The 19,955-nt window shown below is 34.5% G+C and overlaps 2 protein-coding genes across 4 annotated transcripts in view; one reads left to right on the top strand and one right to left on the bottom strand.

The window, feature by feature from the left end:
• Nucleotides 1-16,142, bottom strand: part of LOC129576244 (cadherin-89D) — a 28,647-nt gene extending 12,505 nt beyond the window's left edge. Inside the window, exons 1-5 of one of the 2 annotated variants that reach the window (XM_055460950.1) lie at nt 15,635-16,142; nt 10,146-10,349; nt 2,589-2,940; nt 2,178-2,445; nt 1,591-1,719 (exon numbers count right to left, since the gene is read on the bottom strand). In XM_055460950.1, coding sequence (XP_055316925.1) covers nt 1,591-1,719; nt 2,178-2,445; nt 2,589-2,940; nt 10,146-10,218 — 822 coding nt within the window. In that variant the 5' untranslated portion in view covers nt 10,219-10,349; nt 15,635-16,142. Of the gene's footprint in view, nt 1-48; nt 77-1,590; nt 1,720-2,177; nt 2,446-2,588; nt 2,941-10,145; nt 10,350-15,634 lie in introns of those variants that run through there. The other variant, XM_055460951.1, reaches the window with a different exon arrangement.
• LOC129576246 (larval serum protein 2-like) lies at nt 13,693-19,450 on the top strand. 2 transcript variants are annotated; one of them, XM_055460954.1, is made up of 3 exons: nt 13,693-13,787; nt 16,889-17,294; nt 17,491-19,450. In XM_055460954.1, the coding sequence occupies exons 2-3, from the start codon at nt 16,931-16,933 to the stop codon at nt 19,242-19,244; spliced, it is 2,118 nt and encodes a 705-aa protein (XP_055316929.1). In that variant the 5' UTR covers nt 13,693-13,787; nt 16,889-16,930; the 3' UTR covers nt 19,245-19,450. The 2 variants fall into 2 exon arrangements, with proteins under 2 accessions (XP_055316929.1, XP_055316928.1); XM_055460953.1 differs by lacking the exon at nt 13,693-13,787 and adding an exon at nt 16,518-16,814.
• The last annotated feature ends 505 nt before the right edge of the window (nt 19,451-19,955 follow it).

The raw sequence follows: 19,955 nt of genomic DNA, 5'->3' as shown, positions 1-19,955 counted from the left end.
AAAACGACATGAGAAATACATATTGAAAGTGAGTTTTTGAATATTTACCCTTGTCTTAGTTTACAATAAAAAGAAACGCAAACTCTCATTTCGTCCAATTGTGCAATTGCGAGAGTCTTGAATAACAAATGAACCGTTTTTTTTTTGTTTTCTTGCAGCTAATTACATATTCGTGTAATTTTATTTTTTGTCGAGTCTATTTTCACAGGTTCATTTTTTTCTCATGAAAAACACAGAGGGATATCTAAGAAATAAATCAAAATTGAAGCGAAATAACAGAAAAAAAAAGTTGAAGACATGGAAAATTGAATTGTACTTGTTTGTATGGTTCAAGATTATTACATCCCAATAAGATATAGATTTGAGCATTCCTTTAAGAGCTCACTTCAGTTCAATTTGTCCATTGATCTCCAGTCTATTTTATTATATTCGTAGATAAATAAATTCATACAAGACTTCGAACTTTCGCCGAAATCCATCTCTTTTTTGAAATTGAAAGGATTGTAATCTTTTTTTCAAATAAAATCATAAATTCAATAACAAACAAAAGACCAACTCTGGATAAAAAGAGTGAATTCTGGGTAGAAAAACGCTCTTGTAAATACGAAATAATTTCCAGTTGCACCATTTAAAACTACGCATTTCACCGCAATTCAAATAAACAATGTTCAAGTGTCTGCAGATAATATTTTCACAATTTCACCACTTTGAAATGCATTTTCAATATATGTATATTTCTTTGTATATTCATGAATAATGCTAAACGAAAGTGAAATCATTCAAACGACGGGGCCATATGGCATATATATGTAATTCTGTAAATGGATGATCTAGTTCAAAAACACCTCGGGGCGTTCGGTTCAAAACACAAATAATAAAGGTCGCATGTTCATTGTTATTATGATATTATCTGTTGTACAAGCTGTGAAATAGTGTACGCAAAGCGGAAACTCATCATTTGCATCGTTTTTGTTTTATTCGTGTCGAAGCGAATGTTTTCAATATTTAGGTAAATTCCAGAAATCCGAAAAAAGAAGAAGAAGAAGAAGAAGAAGTATCAATTGAGATCAGTAAAACGAGATTCGTTTTGAGTAATTTAAACCTAAAAAAGAGAGAATGAGTGTTAAACGAACGTGCTAATAATGTGGAATAATGCAAGCTATAAGCATACATTCACATGCACGAACCGACGAAATGAAAAACGGCGCACAGCATTTGCTCATGAGAATGGACATATTGATGTAATTACTAATGTGGGAAGTACTCTTTTTTTTGTGAATACACTTTGCATATTATAACACATTTGAATCGCTTTGAATGAATAGCTAAAGGTACTGAATGCAATTTGTCGTTAGTGCCACGGCCTCCGCCGCTGCCATCGTCATCGCGTAAACAAAAATTACAAGTCACTGTAAAGTAACCATTTTGGGTGACGGATACACACTCATTGTGAGACTAGATGACATAAATCTACGTTTGATGTTACATGTAATAGGTTTGAAATGGACAGTGGGTAATTAAACAAATGGTCAGCTGAGAGAGAGAGAGAGAGAGAGAGAGAGAAGAAAAATGGCAATTTCATCAACTTACGGTAATTGGGGAAAATTCGTTAATTTTCGTCCGAAAAATGCTCTCCGTAAACTTTGGCGGTAGATCATCGCTGTCTTTAACCATAATCATCAGCATGGCTGTTGACGATTTCGCATTGTCTCCACGATCCTGAGATAAACAGTAGAATATAATTGTTTTCTTCATTCTTTGTAATGATGTAATAAATTGTCATATTATTCAATAATAATTGAAATCTTGTCAAAGAATCACCGTTTTTTTTAAATTTGATAATAGACGAACCAATGAATTTTCATTTTTAGCTCAATCAAAATAGTTTCAAGTTTAATCAATTACTTCATTGGCTCGCATTAATCCCAGAATCGGCAATATTTGACCGGTTTAATGAAGAAAAGCGGTTGATTTTTTATGTTATGTATCTAGAAAAAAATCTATCATTTACGTTTTTTCACTGAAACAGTTTTAAACATAAAATTTCATTTATTTCTGATTCTTCATTTTTTTTCACCTGTTTATTGGTTAAATGCTATTCTTTATATTTTAAATCTTTTCAATGGTTATTTTTCGTTATGAATCGCATTTTCCTTTATCAATTTGCTTATACTCACGGTTGCGACGATGGGAATTTCAAACATGCGTTTTCCTTCATCAAAATCAAGTGCACGTCGCAAAATGATGTGCGGCCGATGTGGACTTTCGAGAGCAAAATGGGCATCTTGTTCGGGCAAATCGATGGAATATTGCACATCAGAATTTGGTGTGTGTGGCTTATCACGATCGAATGCCGATATGCCGGTAAAAATTTTCGCACCCACCGACGTTAATTCGTCCACATAAGTAAGATATGGCAAATTTTCAAATTCCGGTGCGTGATCACTGAATAAAACGATTTTCATCATATATTTTAATTTATTTTTGTTTTTTCTTTCTTCTGAATTGTTCAAATTTATTCAATGGTTTTTTTTTTCTTCAAAAATCGATCGATTTAAATCAATTTCTATCTATTTGCTTATACTCACTTGATATCTTCAATGTATACATTCACGGTTAAAAATGATGTCTCCTCCACTCGTCCACTCTTGCTCATACATTCAATTTTGAATTTTAATACATTTTGTGGCACATCGCAATCGACTAAATCATCAATCGATCGATCCAATAAAACTTGGATATTTGTTTCGTTCACGGTTTTTAATTTAAAATATCGCACATCGTCTGCATTTTCGCTGGTGCCTTTGATAAATACAGTTTTCTGTGGATATGCACGTACATTCAAAATTTCATCGCCAATTTGTAGGTTTTCACGTATTCGAATGAATTTTGTAGTTTCCAATTCACTTTCAATGCCATTTTTATCGTAAAATACACATCCTGAAATGCAAAAGAGGAGACAATGTGTTTAGTGAATGTTTTAATTAAAAGTTAGATCCCAAATGGAAATTTCGTCAATATAAATATTTCTATACGTAAAATTCAAGCGGAGGAAGCAAAGATTCAGACCAAACGTGGACAGTGAAATTGATGTAGCTCTCGAATAACACATTTTGTTTGCCATAATAACAATTTTTATGCAAAAAGAATGACTGGCTTCAGTATGAATGCACGGACACTTACTTGTCTCCACAAGCGCATATTTGATCATTTGCACTCGTTTTTAGTCATTTGAAATAGTGAAAATGAGTAGATCTGAATATATATATGAATCAATATGAAATCAGTTTTCGTTTTTTCAAACAATAACTTAAAGATTTGGTACGAAAATAAACACAACTTGTTGTCGCTCAAAGACGACACTCTCACATACACACGCGTACTTCAACGGACGAAGTTCGCTCTGTACCCTGCGAATAGACATTTTGACATTTTCTCGAAAAAATCGGTTTAAATTATTTCATAAGAAATTAAATGTGTGTTTCAAAGAAAGTGAGAAAGAAATGTCAAAAACCAAAATGTCTAATGTTACAAAAAGCAATACAATCTTGAGTTCATTTGAATTTTAAATAAACAGTCTTCTCATCTGCAAATGATAACCATTGAAATACCTCCCGTGAAAACCATACTGTTACACAATATGTCCGGATGGAAGTTGGAAAAGAAAATAAAAATTCGCCACCTTCTTTCCGTCAATTTTACACATTTCAAGTCCACATTAAAATCATTTGAATCCAAATTTTAATCAACAAACCAAATCGTTAGATAAGTGGTCTATTCAACTCGCAAAACTATAGTTGCACATGCCGCGTATGGTGATAAAAATAACCTTTATTTTCATGCAAAGTTCTGTCACATGTTATCGCATCAACTTTCATCTACTGAATTTTTGATTCATCGAAATAGTTTCACACAAGAAATGGTATAAGAAACAATTATTAGAATTGTTTTGGTACTGAAGAAGATCGATATGCGGCAAACGAAATTTAATCAAGAATTTTGCGTATTGGTTTGCATTGATCAGGGAAAATATGTTCACCTCATCAATGGAATTCGATTACTCATTTTATGATCTAACACACTCTTATCAAATTCAGCCAGAGACGAAGCGAATTTTCGGAATGTTTTAATATGTATTTCTGAACAATTTTTTTGAATGTTTGCATCACGAGGGGGAGAGAGATAGAGATAAAAAGCACGGAAGAAGATCATCATTCAATAAGCACCGTTTATCGGATTGCATTAATTGGAATATAAATTCGAGCGTCTACAAGTGCCAGATTTTGTTCCGCTTGTCTCATTATATTTTTAATATACTAACCAAATTCCATGTGTGTTTACATAATGGGAAAGACATTGTTATTTTTCTGTTGTTTTTTTTTTTTCTGCTGCTAGTATTTCTTTTTGATTTTATTTGTAGTGTCGAGTCGAGCCGGTTTGCATAAGAAATCTACTTTAGTTGAATTCAATAAGTTATGAGGATGGGAGAATATTCGTCATTGTTTTCAACTGCACATACACACACTCACATACTATTTCATGTCGCTTCTATCATTTGTTGGTGTGCATGCGTTTTTTTCTCGCTATAAATTCACACACTCTACAGACAATGGTATAAGATACTCAATACTTGAAAATTGTGGAAAAATTGCGTTATTCTTTTTTTTTTTGAGGTTGTATTTGCTATGTGCTCGCTTTTTTTGCTGCTGCTGCTGCATCGAAGGAAAAAAATGGAGAAAAAATAATCAAGCAATAGGTAAACGTTGAAATATTTTCCAAAGCAACGAGCACATGTCATATTTTTCATCACAATACTATCCCAGATTCAAATAAAACAATCATAATGAAATATGCGTGTATTCCGTACTCTATCGGCAAATCATCTCTTTTTTACCGCACAAAAGTGGCGATTAGTTGATAAATGCATATGGAAGTGATGTTACAGTCTCAATTAGATGTTTGCTCCGTTTTTATTTTCTTCTTCTTAAATTTTTTTTGTTTGAACCAACAAAAACACATTTGTACGTAACAGCTTCAATACCCTACATTGAAACGAAACGGAACATATTGCGAAAACGGAAATTGCGAATCGATTTGTTATTTATTTGCGAGAGAGAGAGAGAGTGAACGAAGTTAGAGTGAGGTCTATAATTCTCATCTGTTTGATCATATTTGTTTGCTTTTTATTTAAAACAACAACAAAACAAAACAAGAAAATAATACAATTGAGATATGGTTAATTTACTCGCTCCGTCCATCCTTTGATTGTTTTTTTAACTGTTTTTGTTTTGTCTATTGAGAATTTGAAAAAGGTGCCGTTTGTAAAAAACAACTTCCATTAAACTAAAGGTGAAAATTCGATTGGTTATGGCATTTTCAATAGAAATTTTGTGGGCGTTGTGTGACAAATCCATTGAGAAAATTGAAGCATTTTGTGCATATCATCAAATCGATTTGTGCATGGCATAGGAGAAGAAAAAAAAGCGTCATCGAATTTTTGCATAAGGTACATGTCATAGTGAAAGTAGCGCTACAGACACACGTATCACGTATTAAGTTTAAATGAAACACTTCGGGCAAGTTTAAATGAGACACTTGTGCGGCCAAATAGCAATCTATCAAGAGTTTTAATACTCATGTGTCAAAAATCATACGATCGCCGAATAGCAATTAAAACGGTCAATTGTGAAATCGAAATTATTCCCTAGAAAGAAAGAGAGGAAAAACAAACACAAAGCGGAGCAAATGAAAATACCGAACTAAATTTAAACTTGACTAAAAAAAACACACAATCAATGATAGTCTTCAGAAACTCAATTTAGTGTTTTTTTTTCTTTCGCCCATAAACATCTGATTGAACCTGCCCATTCTTTTATAAATAACCGCATTTCCATCAATCTTACGCAATCTAATTGGATAGACGCATTTCGGCTAACGTAATAATTGGAGGTCTTTGTTTGTTTTGTGTGTATGTGTGTTTTTGCATTTTTCCGAAATTATCTGGTTTTCAAATCATTCTTAACGAACCTTATGGTGAACTATGCTTCTATAATAGCAGTTACTTAACTTTTATACAAGCAGCAACGCATTCAAGCTTATGCATCAAATGAGCTTGACATTGCAATGTTAAAAGGGAAAAAAAGAAAAAAAAAACAACAACGATAAAGCCAATAAATCCCATTATAATTATTCACTCGGCTGCTATCGAATAATTATTTATCATCGGTATTAGAAAATTGCTTTCAATTTATCGTTCTCTGGTTTTAATATTAGTTGATCAAGACAAATGGGAATATTGGTAATTCATCAAGAGCAATAAAAATAATTGAATCAATCAAAACATCCACAAAATGACGACTTCTGCCCTTTTTTCCATAATTTTTTTTTTTCACTACGAAAATTGATTCAAACAACGTTTTCTACTAGTAAAATTGTTCGATAAGTCGTTGAAAACGTCTTCATTAAATCAATGTCAAAGTCTGATGAGTTTTCGAATGCTCATATTCTACATAGTTTTTTTTTCTTTTAAAAAAAGTTTAGGATGCTCAGATAATTCAGTTCACTGAATCAAAAGTGACAGCATTTTCGATTTTTGGGTCGTTATTTGTCTTCTAATTGAAGTGACCTTAGGCCCTTGTCTATCACGATTCCATGTATTGTATATTACGTTCGACATTAGGGTCATCCAAGTGGCTGATAATACTCATAAGCCACACAAAACCGTACAGATTGCAAAAAAAAAAAAACAGAGCAAAAAGAGTCAAATTGAACCGAGTGACATAAAACAGTTCAAAGAGGAATGAAACATCGATTTTTCAGCCATTACAAATGTGAATTTATGCGGTTTGTAGTGTTTTTCCTCTTCTATGGAAGAATAACAGCATTTTGTACTTGATGCTGTAAAACAACAGCCACAATAGCAAAAGTGAAAGAAATGATACCGTCGAAGCGTTGTTTTGTTGACATGGTTCGTGGAAATCCAATAAATAAGGCAATAAACAATGCAATGGAAGGAAACAAATTGTGTGTGCGAATTTTTCCACATAGCAGCAGTAAAACGAAATTAATGAAACAAAAGACATATTCATATGTGTGATAAAAAGAAATGTGTTTTTTTTTCTTCTCAATTCGACCTATTTTCGAATATTATCGCCTTGACCGAATTCCATATCAGATTGTTTAAATTCGATCATGATTATATTTGTGGTAACAATCCATCAGCTGTGTGTGTATTTCACTTGATTATTGTCTGTCCATTTTTCATCGTTTCATCTACTGAATGCGGAGAGTCTTTTCGCTGCCGATGGGTTTCGCATCATTAGTTTTAATATGTACAACAAAATCATTCGATTATTTGCAATTGTACACCTAACGCGTGTGTGTTTGTGTTTCTGTATGTTTTCTTTGTTTCGATGAAATTCTCTCATTTAATTAAATGTATTTAAACGATGGAAATATTCCTAATTGTTTTTCCTGTATATTCGGAACACTTGGTGTGTCTGACGGCTGCGGCGGTGGTGGTCGTGTATGTGTGTGTGTCGAACGCTTTTTGTTGTTATGTTTTCATTTTATGAATGCATGTTACAAGTTTTATGAGAAAAACCATCTATTGCCGTACTATTCAAAACAAATCTAATTTGTTGTTCAACGCTTTTTCCCCCGAAATGATTCGAAAACAAAAAATTTATGTGTGTGCGGTATAATGATCGAGGTAACACATGGATTTCATTGAAATATGTTCCGGAACTCTTTTTTTTCTCTCTTTATTAATTATTAATTATGGATTAATTTAAATTAGATTTTCGGGTGGTGGTTTCGAAAATCCATTCAATTTTATGTGATTCCGTCGATATTCGCCGCATGTGGCGTTTCCCATTTCGAATTGATTGAAAAATTGAAAGGTTATGATGGTCTGTTCCAACATTGTGTGTACTTTTTGGTGTTATGTTGATGGTCTTTACTGTCAAATAATGGCAGTCGTTTTCGGGCTCATTATGCGCTTTATATTTTTATTTCTTCGTATGGCTTAGTTTCGATTTCATTCAACATAAAATGAATGAAAGGAAACAAAAAAACAAAAGGAATATTAGTCAATTTTTTTGAATGAGCTTCCAATTAACAAACATACAAAGATGATTACATCTACTTCCGTAAAATTGCTGCTGTTGCAAACACGGCGCGACGCGACACTAAAATCAACATCAACTGCAACAACTGAAAATTCAATCAACTGAAAAATTAATTGGACAACCAAAGTTGTGTCGCACCGAAGTTACATGAATGTAATTAGTTAATATTTAAATGCTGATTTTTTGCAATTAATGCCATTTGAAGTAGAATTGATTCAAATGTTCGCAGCAAATGCGCTCAAGAAATAAATTCAATTTCTATCTTTATATTTGAAATGAACCAGAGAAGAAAGAAAAGATCGAGCGCTAATTCCGTTTTATTTATCACACGAACTATCGCAAGATGTGGAGCAAATTTTAAATGAAGCCCGAATTAGTTTGGTTTTTGAGATAGATAGAGAGAAAAACTACTTCATAAATAGAATGATTATGCAGCAATTTTCTCGCTTTGTGTACTTAATGTATTGGAGCTTTGAGATTACCTAATGGGTACGCAATTTTACAATTTTTTTTTTTTGTAGTCGCGTTTTTTTCTCTCTTCTTCTGCGCGCGCGCGAGCGCGAGCGAGCGTGTGTTTTTCTTTTTGTTTCAAACCGCACACCTTACACAGTGAAATGTAGATTTGCAGAAAACGGTAATTGTTTTCATAGGCAAAAAGGCATGAGGAACAAACAGCATCACCGAGTATTCTGTTATTATGAACGCTGCCAATGGGTTCATTATTATGCGAAAACCTGTTTTCCCACATATCGTACTCGCGTAGTAGATATATACATATATATGGATATATATTCATGTCATAGAACTTGTACTTGTTGTGCTAACATGTAAGTACCATTACTCGGAATATGGATACGAGCAACAACAACAATAAAAAAAAAATATAACACAACAACAATGTGCTACAACATTGGGCTGGAGCTATGCGCATTGGATGGAATCTATTTCAATTCAAGAGCACCAATTTCCTGAATTAATCCATGATCGATGAGATACTCGGCAATTTAGAGATACATATCAAACGGCACTAACAGCAGTAGGAAAAATATGTCAATACCGATAAAGAGCCCTCTAAACCCACATTGCAAATTAATTATATAACTGCAAAATGTAAAATATTATACAACCGCGTGCACATTCAACATTGAAAACGATGGACATGATAGCCATTTTCCCAGCATATGTGTACTAAGCGCGCGATCGCTCTCTCGCACTGAAGAATAACCGTTTCAAAACGGTTCTTTCAACTCGCGAGACTCGTTTTCCTTTTTATGATTTTTTTTTCGTCATAGTATTCTATACTAATGATAAAAGTTGAACAAGAATGTGTGTACAGTACACTGTACAGGCATTCTTAGCCGACTTATCTAATCGATGGCGTTCACAAACGCTTGACCAACCCACTTCGATAAACTAATGACATATTCGACACAATGTCATTTCATTCTTGATTAGAATCTACAATTGCCGGAAAACTGTGTGACTATTGTACTGTAGCAACGAAGGTGCAACCAGTTTGGAAATTAGTTCAATTTCAACACTTTGAAGTCAATTTCTTACATGATGTTATGTTTATGTCATTCTTTTGTGTGTGTGTGTGTGTGTTTTTTGTTGTTTTCGAAATCATTTGTTTGTTTGTTTTTCATTTTTATTTTTCTTGGATTTTAATCAATTTTGATTCATTTTTGACATTTTCAAAATATGATACGTTAATAATTTCATAATCATTCAAATGTTCGAAGCATTCCGCAATACTTTCCTACGTTTAATTCCATTTTCTCTATTTTTCACCCTTTTTGTGGTGAAATAAGTTGAAAAGAATAGGAGGGAATTAATTTCAAGAAATAGCCAGATTATCAACTCGGCATTAAAACGCAACAACTAACAATTTAATGAAATGCAACAACTTAAACTACTTTCTTCAATTCTTTTTCTTTCTAATTGTAATTTATGGAATTTCTTTCACTCGAATTGTCCGCTAAAAAATCAAGAGCAAACAGGAAAAAAAAGTCTTACCTTCAACGAAGAATAGTCTGTATGCGATGATATCGAGCAATAATATGATGGTTTTTATGACATTTGGATTCATTTTGTTCGATTGTTTGGTTCGGCTTTCAAGAGCATTAGTGTCTGTTTTGTTTTTCTTTCGTGATTTGTTTTCCTTCTTCTTTGATACGGTTGACTGTGGTTTAGTTCGTTTGTCAGTTGTGCTCACTCTTTCTTTTTTTGCAATAAAGAAAAGAATTTGTCAGATCAATCAATTTATGAACTGTCAATTTATATGTAAATTGATTTGTCGTACAAGAAAACCATCAATGTGATTAGCAGATATGCTGAGCTACTATGATACGTATCAAATACTAAATGGGATCAATTCAGTTGAACACACAAATGGTTTCAGTATGTTTATGTCGTGCCATATTCAGTTTAATGCACGGTCAGTTTTCTTCGGTTGAAAGTATTCACTATCACAACATTGATTGGCGGCCGTTTTTCGATCGAAACTACACATTCTGATGCATTTTCGGTGCAATTTGCAATTATTCCATTCAACACTTGAAGACACCAACGATGAAACAAAAAACCAACAGAAAAAAACAGAATTCAAAACCAGTTGAATAAAAAACGGTTTACGATCACGACGTATTGATAATATTCTCATAAATCCAAATCCAACAAGTACGAAATGTTATTGGTGGATCGTATTTCCAAAGCATATCATTTGTAAACCACTTGTGTATATTATGCCAAATTGATTTCGAGCAATAAACGATTGTCTGGAAAGGTGTTTTCAAACAACTACAATTTTTTTTTTTTTCATATAAAATTCGCTTCTTTTTTTCTTCTTCTTTTCAATAAATCGCTTTCACTTGGACGCTGAAGTAAAATTCATTTTTTCTGCTATTTAGCCAGGCTCCTATGTCCGATCGGTTTTTATTCAAATGAGCTATGCGCGCTTCTTTTTTCACTTCATTTATCGATCAAAATCACTTTTAACAATACCATCTTTTCGGTGTGCATTATTTAACATTTTGTTTCTTTATCGTCGACTCATCCATTGAAATTCACACACCAAAATGCGCCCATTCAAATGAAAATAATACGATTTCTTCCAATACCCGACTATGGCGCGACAATATTTGAAGTTAACGGTGTTTTTTTCTCTCTTCTGTTGTTAAGTTTACATTATCCGGTGGCCGATGGTTTTGTGTATCTGATTTTTTTTTTGTCTTTTATACTGACTTCTCGTCGTCTACAGAAACATAAACACTGAACTGGATGGCTTTCGCCCGGTGTTAAGGTTTTTGGTATGTGACTTGATGCGCGGCTAAAATATAACTGAAGTCGAGTGGTGTGCGCGATTGGCAAAATTGCTGTTGACTTTCATTATGCGCGATGATCTCTTTTCACCTGCACTGGTTCACAACGTGAGAGACTTGCAGAGTATGTAGTTTTGTATATGAGCTGGGGCCGCGCTGTGTTACTGCTACCTCTTTATCGCTTCTTTTCCTCTCTTCAGCATCGAGGCGCTGCAGCGGCGATGTTGTTTGTTATGTGCGTGCGAGCCAAAAGTGGCGCGCGCGAGGCCGCATATACAAAGTGAGCGACTTTTAGTAGGCAAACTTACAATGATCGCAATGATATACAAATAAAAACCAAGGGAATTGCCAAAGTACAGGAGAGCAGCGCAACATTACTCTTTTGGCGTATCTAGAAAATTGTTATTTTAATCGCACAGATTTTTCATAATGGTAGATCATCATCGTTGGATTTGTTGTTTTTTTTTCTTCGCCAAACACACGTCTTGATTCTTTGTTTTCATCTTTCGCCAAATCATTTGAGCTGCCGCAGATGAAAAAATAAAGAAATTTTTATCCAAAACATTGTTGACCTGCCTGCAAACATTTCGTTCCCGAAAAAGTGTGTCGAATTACTGCTTTTTTTTGACAAGATTTTCGCCTTTTTTTTAAATTTACTTACATTTTCATCCATTCATCATCATCACCATCGACCATGGTGCAAAAATAAACATCAACAAATTGGTTCATGTTTCTCCAAAAAGATATCATAAATAAATCTGGGGATAGCTCAAAGTATTGAAAAAAATGCACGAATTTTAAGTTAGAGTATAAAACATTATGTTTTATTTCTTTGCCGTTAAACAAAAAAAAATCTGAACGTGTAAAAGAAACACGGTAAAAAAGTTCTTACGGAAAACAAAATGCTAGCCGCCGATGGTTTTTTGTTCGTAGGCCGGTCATTTTGTCATTTCTTGTAAAAATTTAAATGGATTGAAGATTCTTCCAGGTGGTTTTGTCTTCTTTCACCGGGTCAATCAAGACACATTTTTGGACAATGCACTCACTAAATTGGTCCATCGGAATGTTTGTTGTGAAAAAACACTTTCGTCACAAACGAAACGACCATCGAATAGAATGGATGAAACGGTTTCGCACGGGAAAAAAAGAGCATTCAATGGTTGAAAAAAAGCATTTTTAAATGCCACAATATCCATAAATGTTTCTAAAATTCACTTCACATTCAAATGCAATCCAAATTTAAAAGTCTCAATAAAATATAAATCGATGCCTATTTAAAAAACGATTCTTTTGTCCGTTTTTGTTCAACAACATAATAAATAAAGGCCCAACATGATTCCGACATATCTCCCAAGAATCGATCGATTCTTCGGTTTATTGGCCTCATTTGTTTGTGATCATTTGATCTTCTGTTTAATCAAATGTTTCAAGTGACAAGAGAGTCGCTGAGATCGCATGTGAAGTGAGCATAACAGTTGATTCGTGGAGTTTGTCTTTGTAAACAAATGGTGTTGCTTTGTTTGTAGTACACGCAGCACGCTGAAACTATGTCAAAAATCGTCATGCCATCATACTGAGAGATGTAAACCGAGTGCAATGTCTTTTTCAACTACGAAATAAAAAAAACTGCTTACTTTACGTGTTTTTATTATTCATCTTCTCGGTCTGGATAATAGATAGACAGAGCAGAGAGTGAGAGAGAGATAGAGAGAGAGCGTTGGGAGCATAGAAGTATGCGGAAAAAAATAAAGAAACATTAAGATTCGTAATGAAGTGTGTGTGTGTGCATTTGATGCGTCTGTTGTCTCTTAGAGTCGATTATAATAGGTTCGTATTTATGCTACTGGTGCAACTGTTGTCTCACATTGCTCTTTTCACATCTTTCGCCGTTCGGTGTTTCAGTGTGTACCGTCTACGCGACAGCACGCACTCACATCCGTCGCATACTGTTGTTGTTTACAAAAAAAGTAGCTGAAACGCACGAACAAAGACCTAATCTGGATGCAATCACACAGAATTACTTATCTCACCATCATTTCCATCAACTCATTTTATTATCATTTTCACTCAGGCGAACTGAAACTGAAGTGAACGATGGCAACCACAGAGTCAAAGAGTCATCAAAGTGACTCGCAATAAACAACGAGCACAGTCACAACAATGCTACGTTTATATAAATAAATGGAGCTACCATCATACCGAATTTTGTATATATGTATCGATTGATTGTTTCGCATCAATGAAGTGAATGGTGCGGAACATTGACTTACAAATTGTACATTCGATGACCACGTTGTGCGCATTTTTCGACGTTTTTCACTTCAATATTCAAATGAAAGTGAGTGCTTAGACAATTTCTAAAGTATTCCGGCAAATTTCATAACCGCAGCACCGCAGATTTTGTACAATCTGTCGCATCAAATTACATTTTAACGCCAATGTATCGGTTTTTTTGCCTATTTGCAATGAGTAAGCAATCAGCAAGAGTCTCTCTCTCTCTCTCTATCAATATCGGTGAATTTTGAACTTAACTTGAGCTCGGTGATTCAAAAAAAAAAACAATGAAATGAAAACAATTGGCGAGAAATTTTTTCCAATCGATTTCGAAATTTTCATAATTAAAATCATCTTCCGAAAAATCATTAACATTTTTTTTTTCAATTTAATGAAGTTTATCGCCCGAAGTGACATTTGTGCTTCAGTCTGGTCAATTAGCTCGCATTTAAATGCAAAGAAGAAAAACTTTTTTTTGTTCGTCGCTATCAATTTATTCAATTTGAATCTGCAAGTAGTTTTTTTTCTAGCGATCGTCATTTTAAAATGGTTTTAATTCATTTTTATTTTCTTGTTTCACGAAACCATTTGTCAACATAGCATTCAAGTGTAAAGAGCATCGAATTAAAATTTGGTAATCTCCCTCGCTAAAATACACGATTGACTTAAACTTTTCGTCAATCTCAAGGCAGTGGATGAATCGAACGGTGTACACGTTGAACGGATTAAATTGGCAATTTTTCGTATTAATATTATCCTTTGTAAAGCAGCTAAACAACTGCCCATTCGATATGTGTTAAAATCTAAATTTTACTCTGTTTCAACGATTGATATTCATCGTTGATTATCTGTTGCTAAGCGTTAGCCATGAAACGAAATCGGAATGATATTGAGATTTGCAATAGATAGATAATACGGCACCATTTTTCTCTCTCTCTCTCTCTCTTTCTCTTTCTCTCTCTCTCTCTCTCTCTCTCTCTCTCTCTCTCTTCTTGATAAAAGGATCATTTGCATTTTCATTATTCATAAGTATAATAACAGGCGACATCTGTTTCGATTGCAAAAGATACGCTCCAAATATGTATCATTTCGAATGAGAAAGGAAAAATCAGTTTGAAAAGACGCCATACACACAAATCATGTGAGTTATGGCATATTTAAGATGCAACAACAACAACAACATAGCTCATAATATATAACCCAATATTATGATTATTACACGATCAAACACTATTGTTATTAGCTGCATTCTGCAACAGAGTAATCTTCGATTATTCATTCTTATTTCTTCTTCTTTTTCTCTATTTTTTTCCCCTCTTTAAACCCACGGTTTTTCTGTGAAGAAAGAAAAAAAAAACAAATAACTACGCTCGAAATGAACGAGCATTTGCATTATGGGTGTCTTCAGTGTTTGGCGCCAACAATGCAGCTGCCGAAGGTCGAACTACACTGAACCATACCCATCAATGTCAACGTACTCCAAGTTTGCGTTTTATTACGATTATTTTTTTGAGCGTAAACCATGTAATTTTCAATCAACATCGCTCAATTTACAAGACCGTAAACAATCATCCAAATAATAATGGTATTTTGTGGGCGACAAACAACAGTTTACATCTCCAGTGAGACAATTTTAAGTCGAAAATAAACAACTTAACTCATTCGCATTCCCTACGGCATATTTCGAACTTCTGGTTGATAAAATATGAAATGAAATCTGACCATCAGAAGATATAAAGAAAAACTTTAACATTTGGGGAAAAAAAGATGTATCAGTCGTGAGTAATAGCTGCTGGTGTAAAATTTCAGATCTTTTTTCCATGATGATTTTTCTTATGGCATCATTTCGACGAATGGGTTAGTTGATTACTTGAATTTAGCATAAAAAACACATACACTTTTGATACAAACCTATAGATTCACCATGCTGCTATTTCCGCCTATTGATGCTATCGTCTTCATAACGTTTCGCTATTACCGATTTGACGATTGCAAGAGCCATAAAATTTACAATCATAACTTATAATTTTGCATATAATTCTTCAACTCAAACAAAAAAAAAAAAAGGGAACAACACATTAATAAATTGGTTTAAATTCATTGAATTTTTTTTTTATTCGAATGAAATAATTTTCTTCTTAGTGATTTCTTTTGTTGTTCTTTTTTTTATGAAGAAGATTACTGAATCAAGAATTTGAATTGTGATCTTTTAATTTTAAGCTAGGTAAATTATCATTATTATAATCCTCAAGAACAGTAAGAAATCACGTGTCAAAATTCAAATGTGGAATATTTCTGGGCCCATTTTAGAATTTGTACAAATCTCCAGAAAGAAATATATACGAATGAAATACCAAACAAAACGGTTGTTCGAACTACACTAAGCAATTTAATAATTAAATCTTTTACCGCTCTCTTATGTTTCTATCTGGCCAAATGGGAATAACAACAACATTGTCATATTTCTGTTTATAACAGTGTCTTTTTTTGTTATTGTTGTTGATGTTGTTGAAATTTCGAAAATATTCATTTTTGACCTTCGTCCAATTGCGAATTTGACCGATTATAATGCAGTTGAAACTATGGCGAGTAAACATCGCCCTCAAAGACGAATCGAGAACCGTTTTCCACGCAATGCAAATTGTGTACACATCGAACCACCGATTGGATGCGATCAATGAGATAGGACACAAATAAAATCAAAACAACAGAAAAAAAAAACTCTCGACAAAAAATAGAATTCAATTCAAAGTGGAAATCTGCGGTGTTATTCTGTTGTTGTTGTCACAGGCGATAACACCGAACACACCGCCGGTTGTTGCTCAGTGAAAAATATAAGTAATCAACAGGTCACATTTATCGCACGGAAAGAATATACGTGAGAGAGATGCGACCGAATTGAAGAGAGCGAGAAAAATGAAATTATCAAAAATGGACTATTCGCGCGCGGAAACATAAATTATGAAATATGATACGGACACAAGTGTTTGTTTGTTTGTTTGTTTATTGTATGGAAATAATGACAATGTCATTATTTTTAATAATTTTTCGTATATTTATAATATTGATTATGCAAACCAAGATATAGAAGGTGAAGATGGGAAAAAAAAACTTCTGATGCGATTATGCATTTCGAAATTGGATTATCTTCTTAATTATTTTCAGTATAAATAGGTGGTGAATTGCAAGGTATAGTCAGTCGAAAACATGAGGACGATCATAAGTGTTCTGTTTGTTAGCATCTTAGCGGGATCGTACGCTTTCTACAGCGATCCCACGCATTTCAAAAACGCCGATAATAATGTTTTGAGCAAGCAAGCATTGCTATTCGAATTGCTGCAGCATCCTCATCAACCGGGCGTCTCAATCTATAAACCAGAATATTCGAATATTGTGAACGCGTTCGACTTGGAGCACAGCTACGAATTATTCCGCAACACTGATGCGATCAAAGAATTCTATTTCTTCTACAAAAAGGGATTGATTCCATACAACGAGTTATTCTCAATCTACAACGATCATCATCGGCAACAAGCCATCGCTTTGTTCCACGTGTTCTACTATGCCAAGGGTGAGTTTATTTTGTTTAAACATTTCATTTCAACGAACCACTTTTCAATGTTCTGAACAGCTAAAATTCGTTTATTCGTCCCATTTTTAATTCGATTCATACAATTGGTTCAATTGAATGATAAATTGTTAAAATTGATTCAAAAAACGATGATTTGTTCAAATTCTTTCCGCTAAAAAATCATTTTCACTTTCAGATTGGGACACATTCTACAAAACAGTTCTCTGGGCCCGATACAATGTGAATCCAGGACTGTTCGTTTACGCTTTGAACGTTGCTGTTTTGCACCGCCCTGATTTTGCCGGTTTGGAGTTGCCGATTATCTATGAGATCTTCCCACACTACTTCTTCAGCTTCGATGTGATTCAACGCGCTCAATTGTACAAACAGCAAGGTTTCCATGGTGTTAAAAAAGTCGACGGTGTCTACAATTTGGTCCTCTACGCCAACTATAGTGGTCAATATGTTTACAGCTATGAAGATCAAGCAGTGTCATACTTCCTCGAAGATATTGGCTTGAACGCATACTACTACTATTTCAATTTGGATTATCCTATGTGGATGGGTGGCCAAGAATACAATTTGTACAAGGATCGCCGCGGTGAATACTACTTCTACTTCCATCAACAATTGTTGGCACGTTACTATTTGGAACGTTTGTCACATGATTTGGGCTACATTCACGAATTTAACTGGTGGACGCCAATCTCTGCCTACTACCCGAACATTCGCACTTACTACGGCCAACCATACATGTCACGCGAACACGGTCACGTCGTCGACCAAGAGGGTTCACACTACGATGTTGAATACATCTACGCCTATGAACAACGTTTGCTCAATGCCATCGATTCGGGCCAATTCTTATTGGCCAACGGCACCTACTACAACTTCTCATACCCAGGTGGAATTGAATACTTGGGCAATTTGATCCACGGCAATCCAGACAGTTTGAACCTTCGTTACTACAACTACATGTACTACGTTTACAAGACATTCGGCCACTATTTCGGCAAATACTACCACTACACCGGTGAATATCCATCCGTCTTATACCACCCCCAAACTACATTGAGAGACCCAGCATACTGGATGTTTTTGAAGCGCGTATTCAACTTCTATTACAAATTCATGACACATTTGCAACCATACACCCACCAAGAAATCGGTTTTGATGGCGTTAAAATTGAATCCGTTGAAGTTGACAAGTTGATGACATATTTCGATTACTTCGATGCCGATATCTCGAACGCTGTCGACATTGAATACTATAATCCTGAACATCTCTCCGATTTGCGTCAATTCGGCCGCCTTTCACACTACAACGGTGAAGATTTCGTGATCAAAGCACGCCAATGGCGTTTGAACCATCTTCCATTCAAATTGAACATCAATGTTGTTTCACAATTGGCAACTCCATCGGTTGTTCGCATCTACTTGGGTCCAAAATACGATGAATACGGCCATTTGATCACCCTTAATGATAATCGTTACAATTTTGTATTGTTGGACACCTTCAAATATGACTTAACTGCTGGCAATAACTTGATCACTCGTGAATCTCGTCAATTCTTTATGAATGTTAAAGATCGTACCACATACTATGATATGTACAAATGGCTTATGTCGGCGAGCACTGGACAAAAACCATGGCCTATGGACAATACTGAGGCACACTCGGGCTTCCCCAACCGCTTGATCTTGCCAATGGGCAAGAAAGGAGGACAACCATACCAATTGTTCATCCACATTGCACCATATCACGCACCACAAGTTCCACAATACAGCACCTTTGATGCATCCATCTCGACTGGCATCGGATCCGGTTCCCGTTATGTCGACTCATTGCCATTATACTATCCATTGGATCGTTACATCGACGAATACTACTGGTACACACCAAATATGTACTACTATGATGTCAACATCTATCACAAAACCGAAATCTAAATGTTTACAGTCTAACCCCAGTTGCATTCTATAACCATTGTCAACCAGAAAAATATCATCACACTCATTCATTAGACCGATTAACGTCAACCAATTCAACAGCCCAAATATTTTAACTTTTGATAGTTTCAACTGTTTTAACTTATAATTTAGTAGCCTCACTCAAATACATTTCACAGCGCAAAAGTTCGTTTCTCAACGATAAATTCGAATGTGTTTTATTTGATTCTTTTTTTTCATTCACTTTCATTGGGACTCTTGTCTTGATATTTCAGCCAGTCTTTGACATAAATTTCGCATAGAATTGATTGATTTGTGAAAAATGAAAGCGATATCCAAACAGTACTCAGGCAGATTGGTGTGTGCACAGCTTTAAGAGTTAATGAAAGTTGCATGCAGCAGGCTATTAACATTAATTGCACTCATGTAGTGGATTTTTTTAAAATATTAACCGGTTTCAAAACAATTCAAGAATCAAAGTCAAAGTCAATCTAAGAAAAAAAGCATAAAATTACTCATTAAATTACTGTGCTTCCACTTAAATCCAATAGATGCTACAGTAAATATTTGTTTACACTTTAGCAAAGCGCGTTGTAACACAGAGCATTATTGTCGTTTGTTTGGATTTACTGCTGGGCGTCTCCATCGATGAGCTATGGAACATGACTTCGGTAAGCTCCAGCGATGGAATCGTTTAAAAATTAATCGATC

This window comes from Sitodiplosis mosellana, unplaced genomic scaffold (assembly GCF_009176505.1).
Source record: "Sitodiplosis mosellana isolate CC-2019 unplaced genomic scaffold, AAFC_SMos_1.0 Smas_scaffold_6181, whole genome shotgun sequence".
Taxonomy (NCBI): Eukaryota; Metazoa; Arthropoda; class Insecta; order Diptera; family Cecidomyiidae; genus Sitodiplosis; species Sitodiplosis mosellana.
Note: the sequence above shows the minus strand (reverse complement) of the source record. Positions and strands in the feature narration are given on the sequence as shown.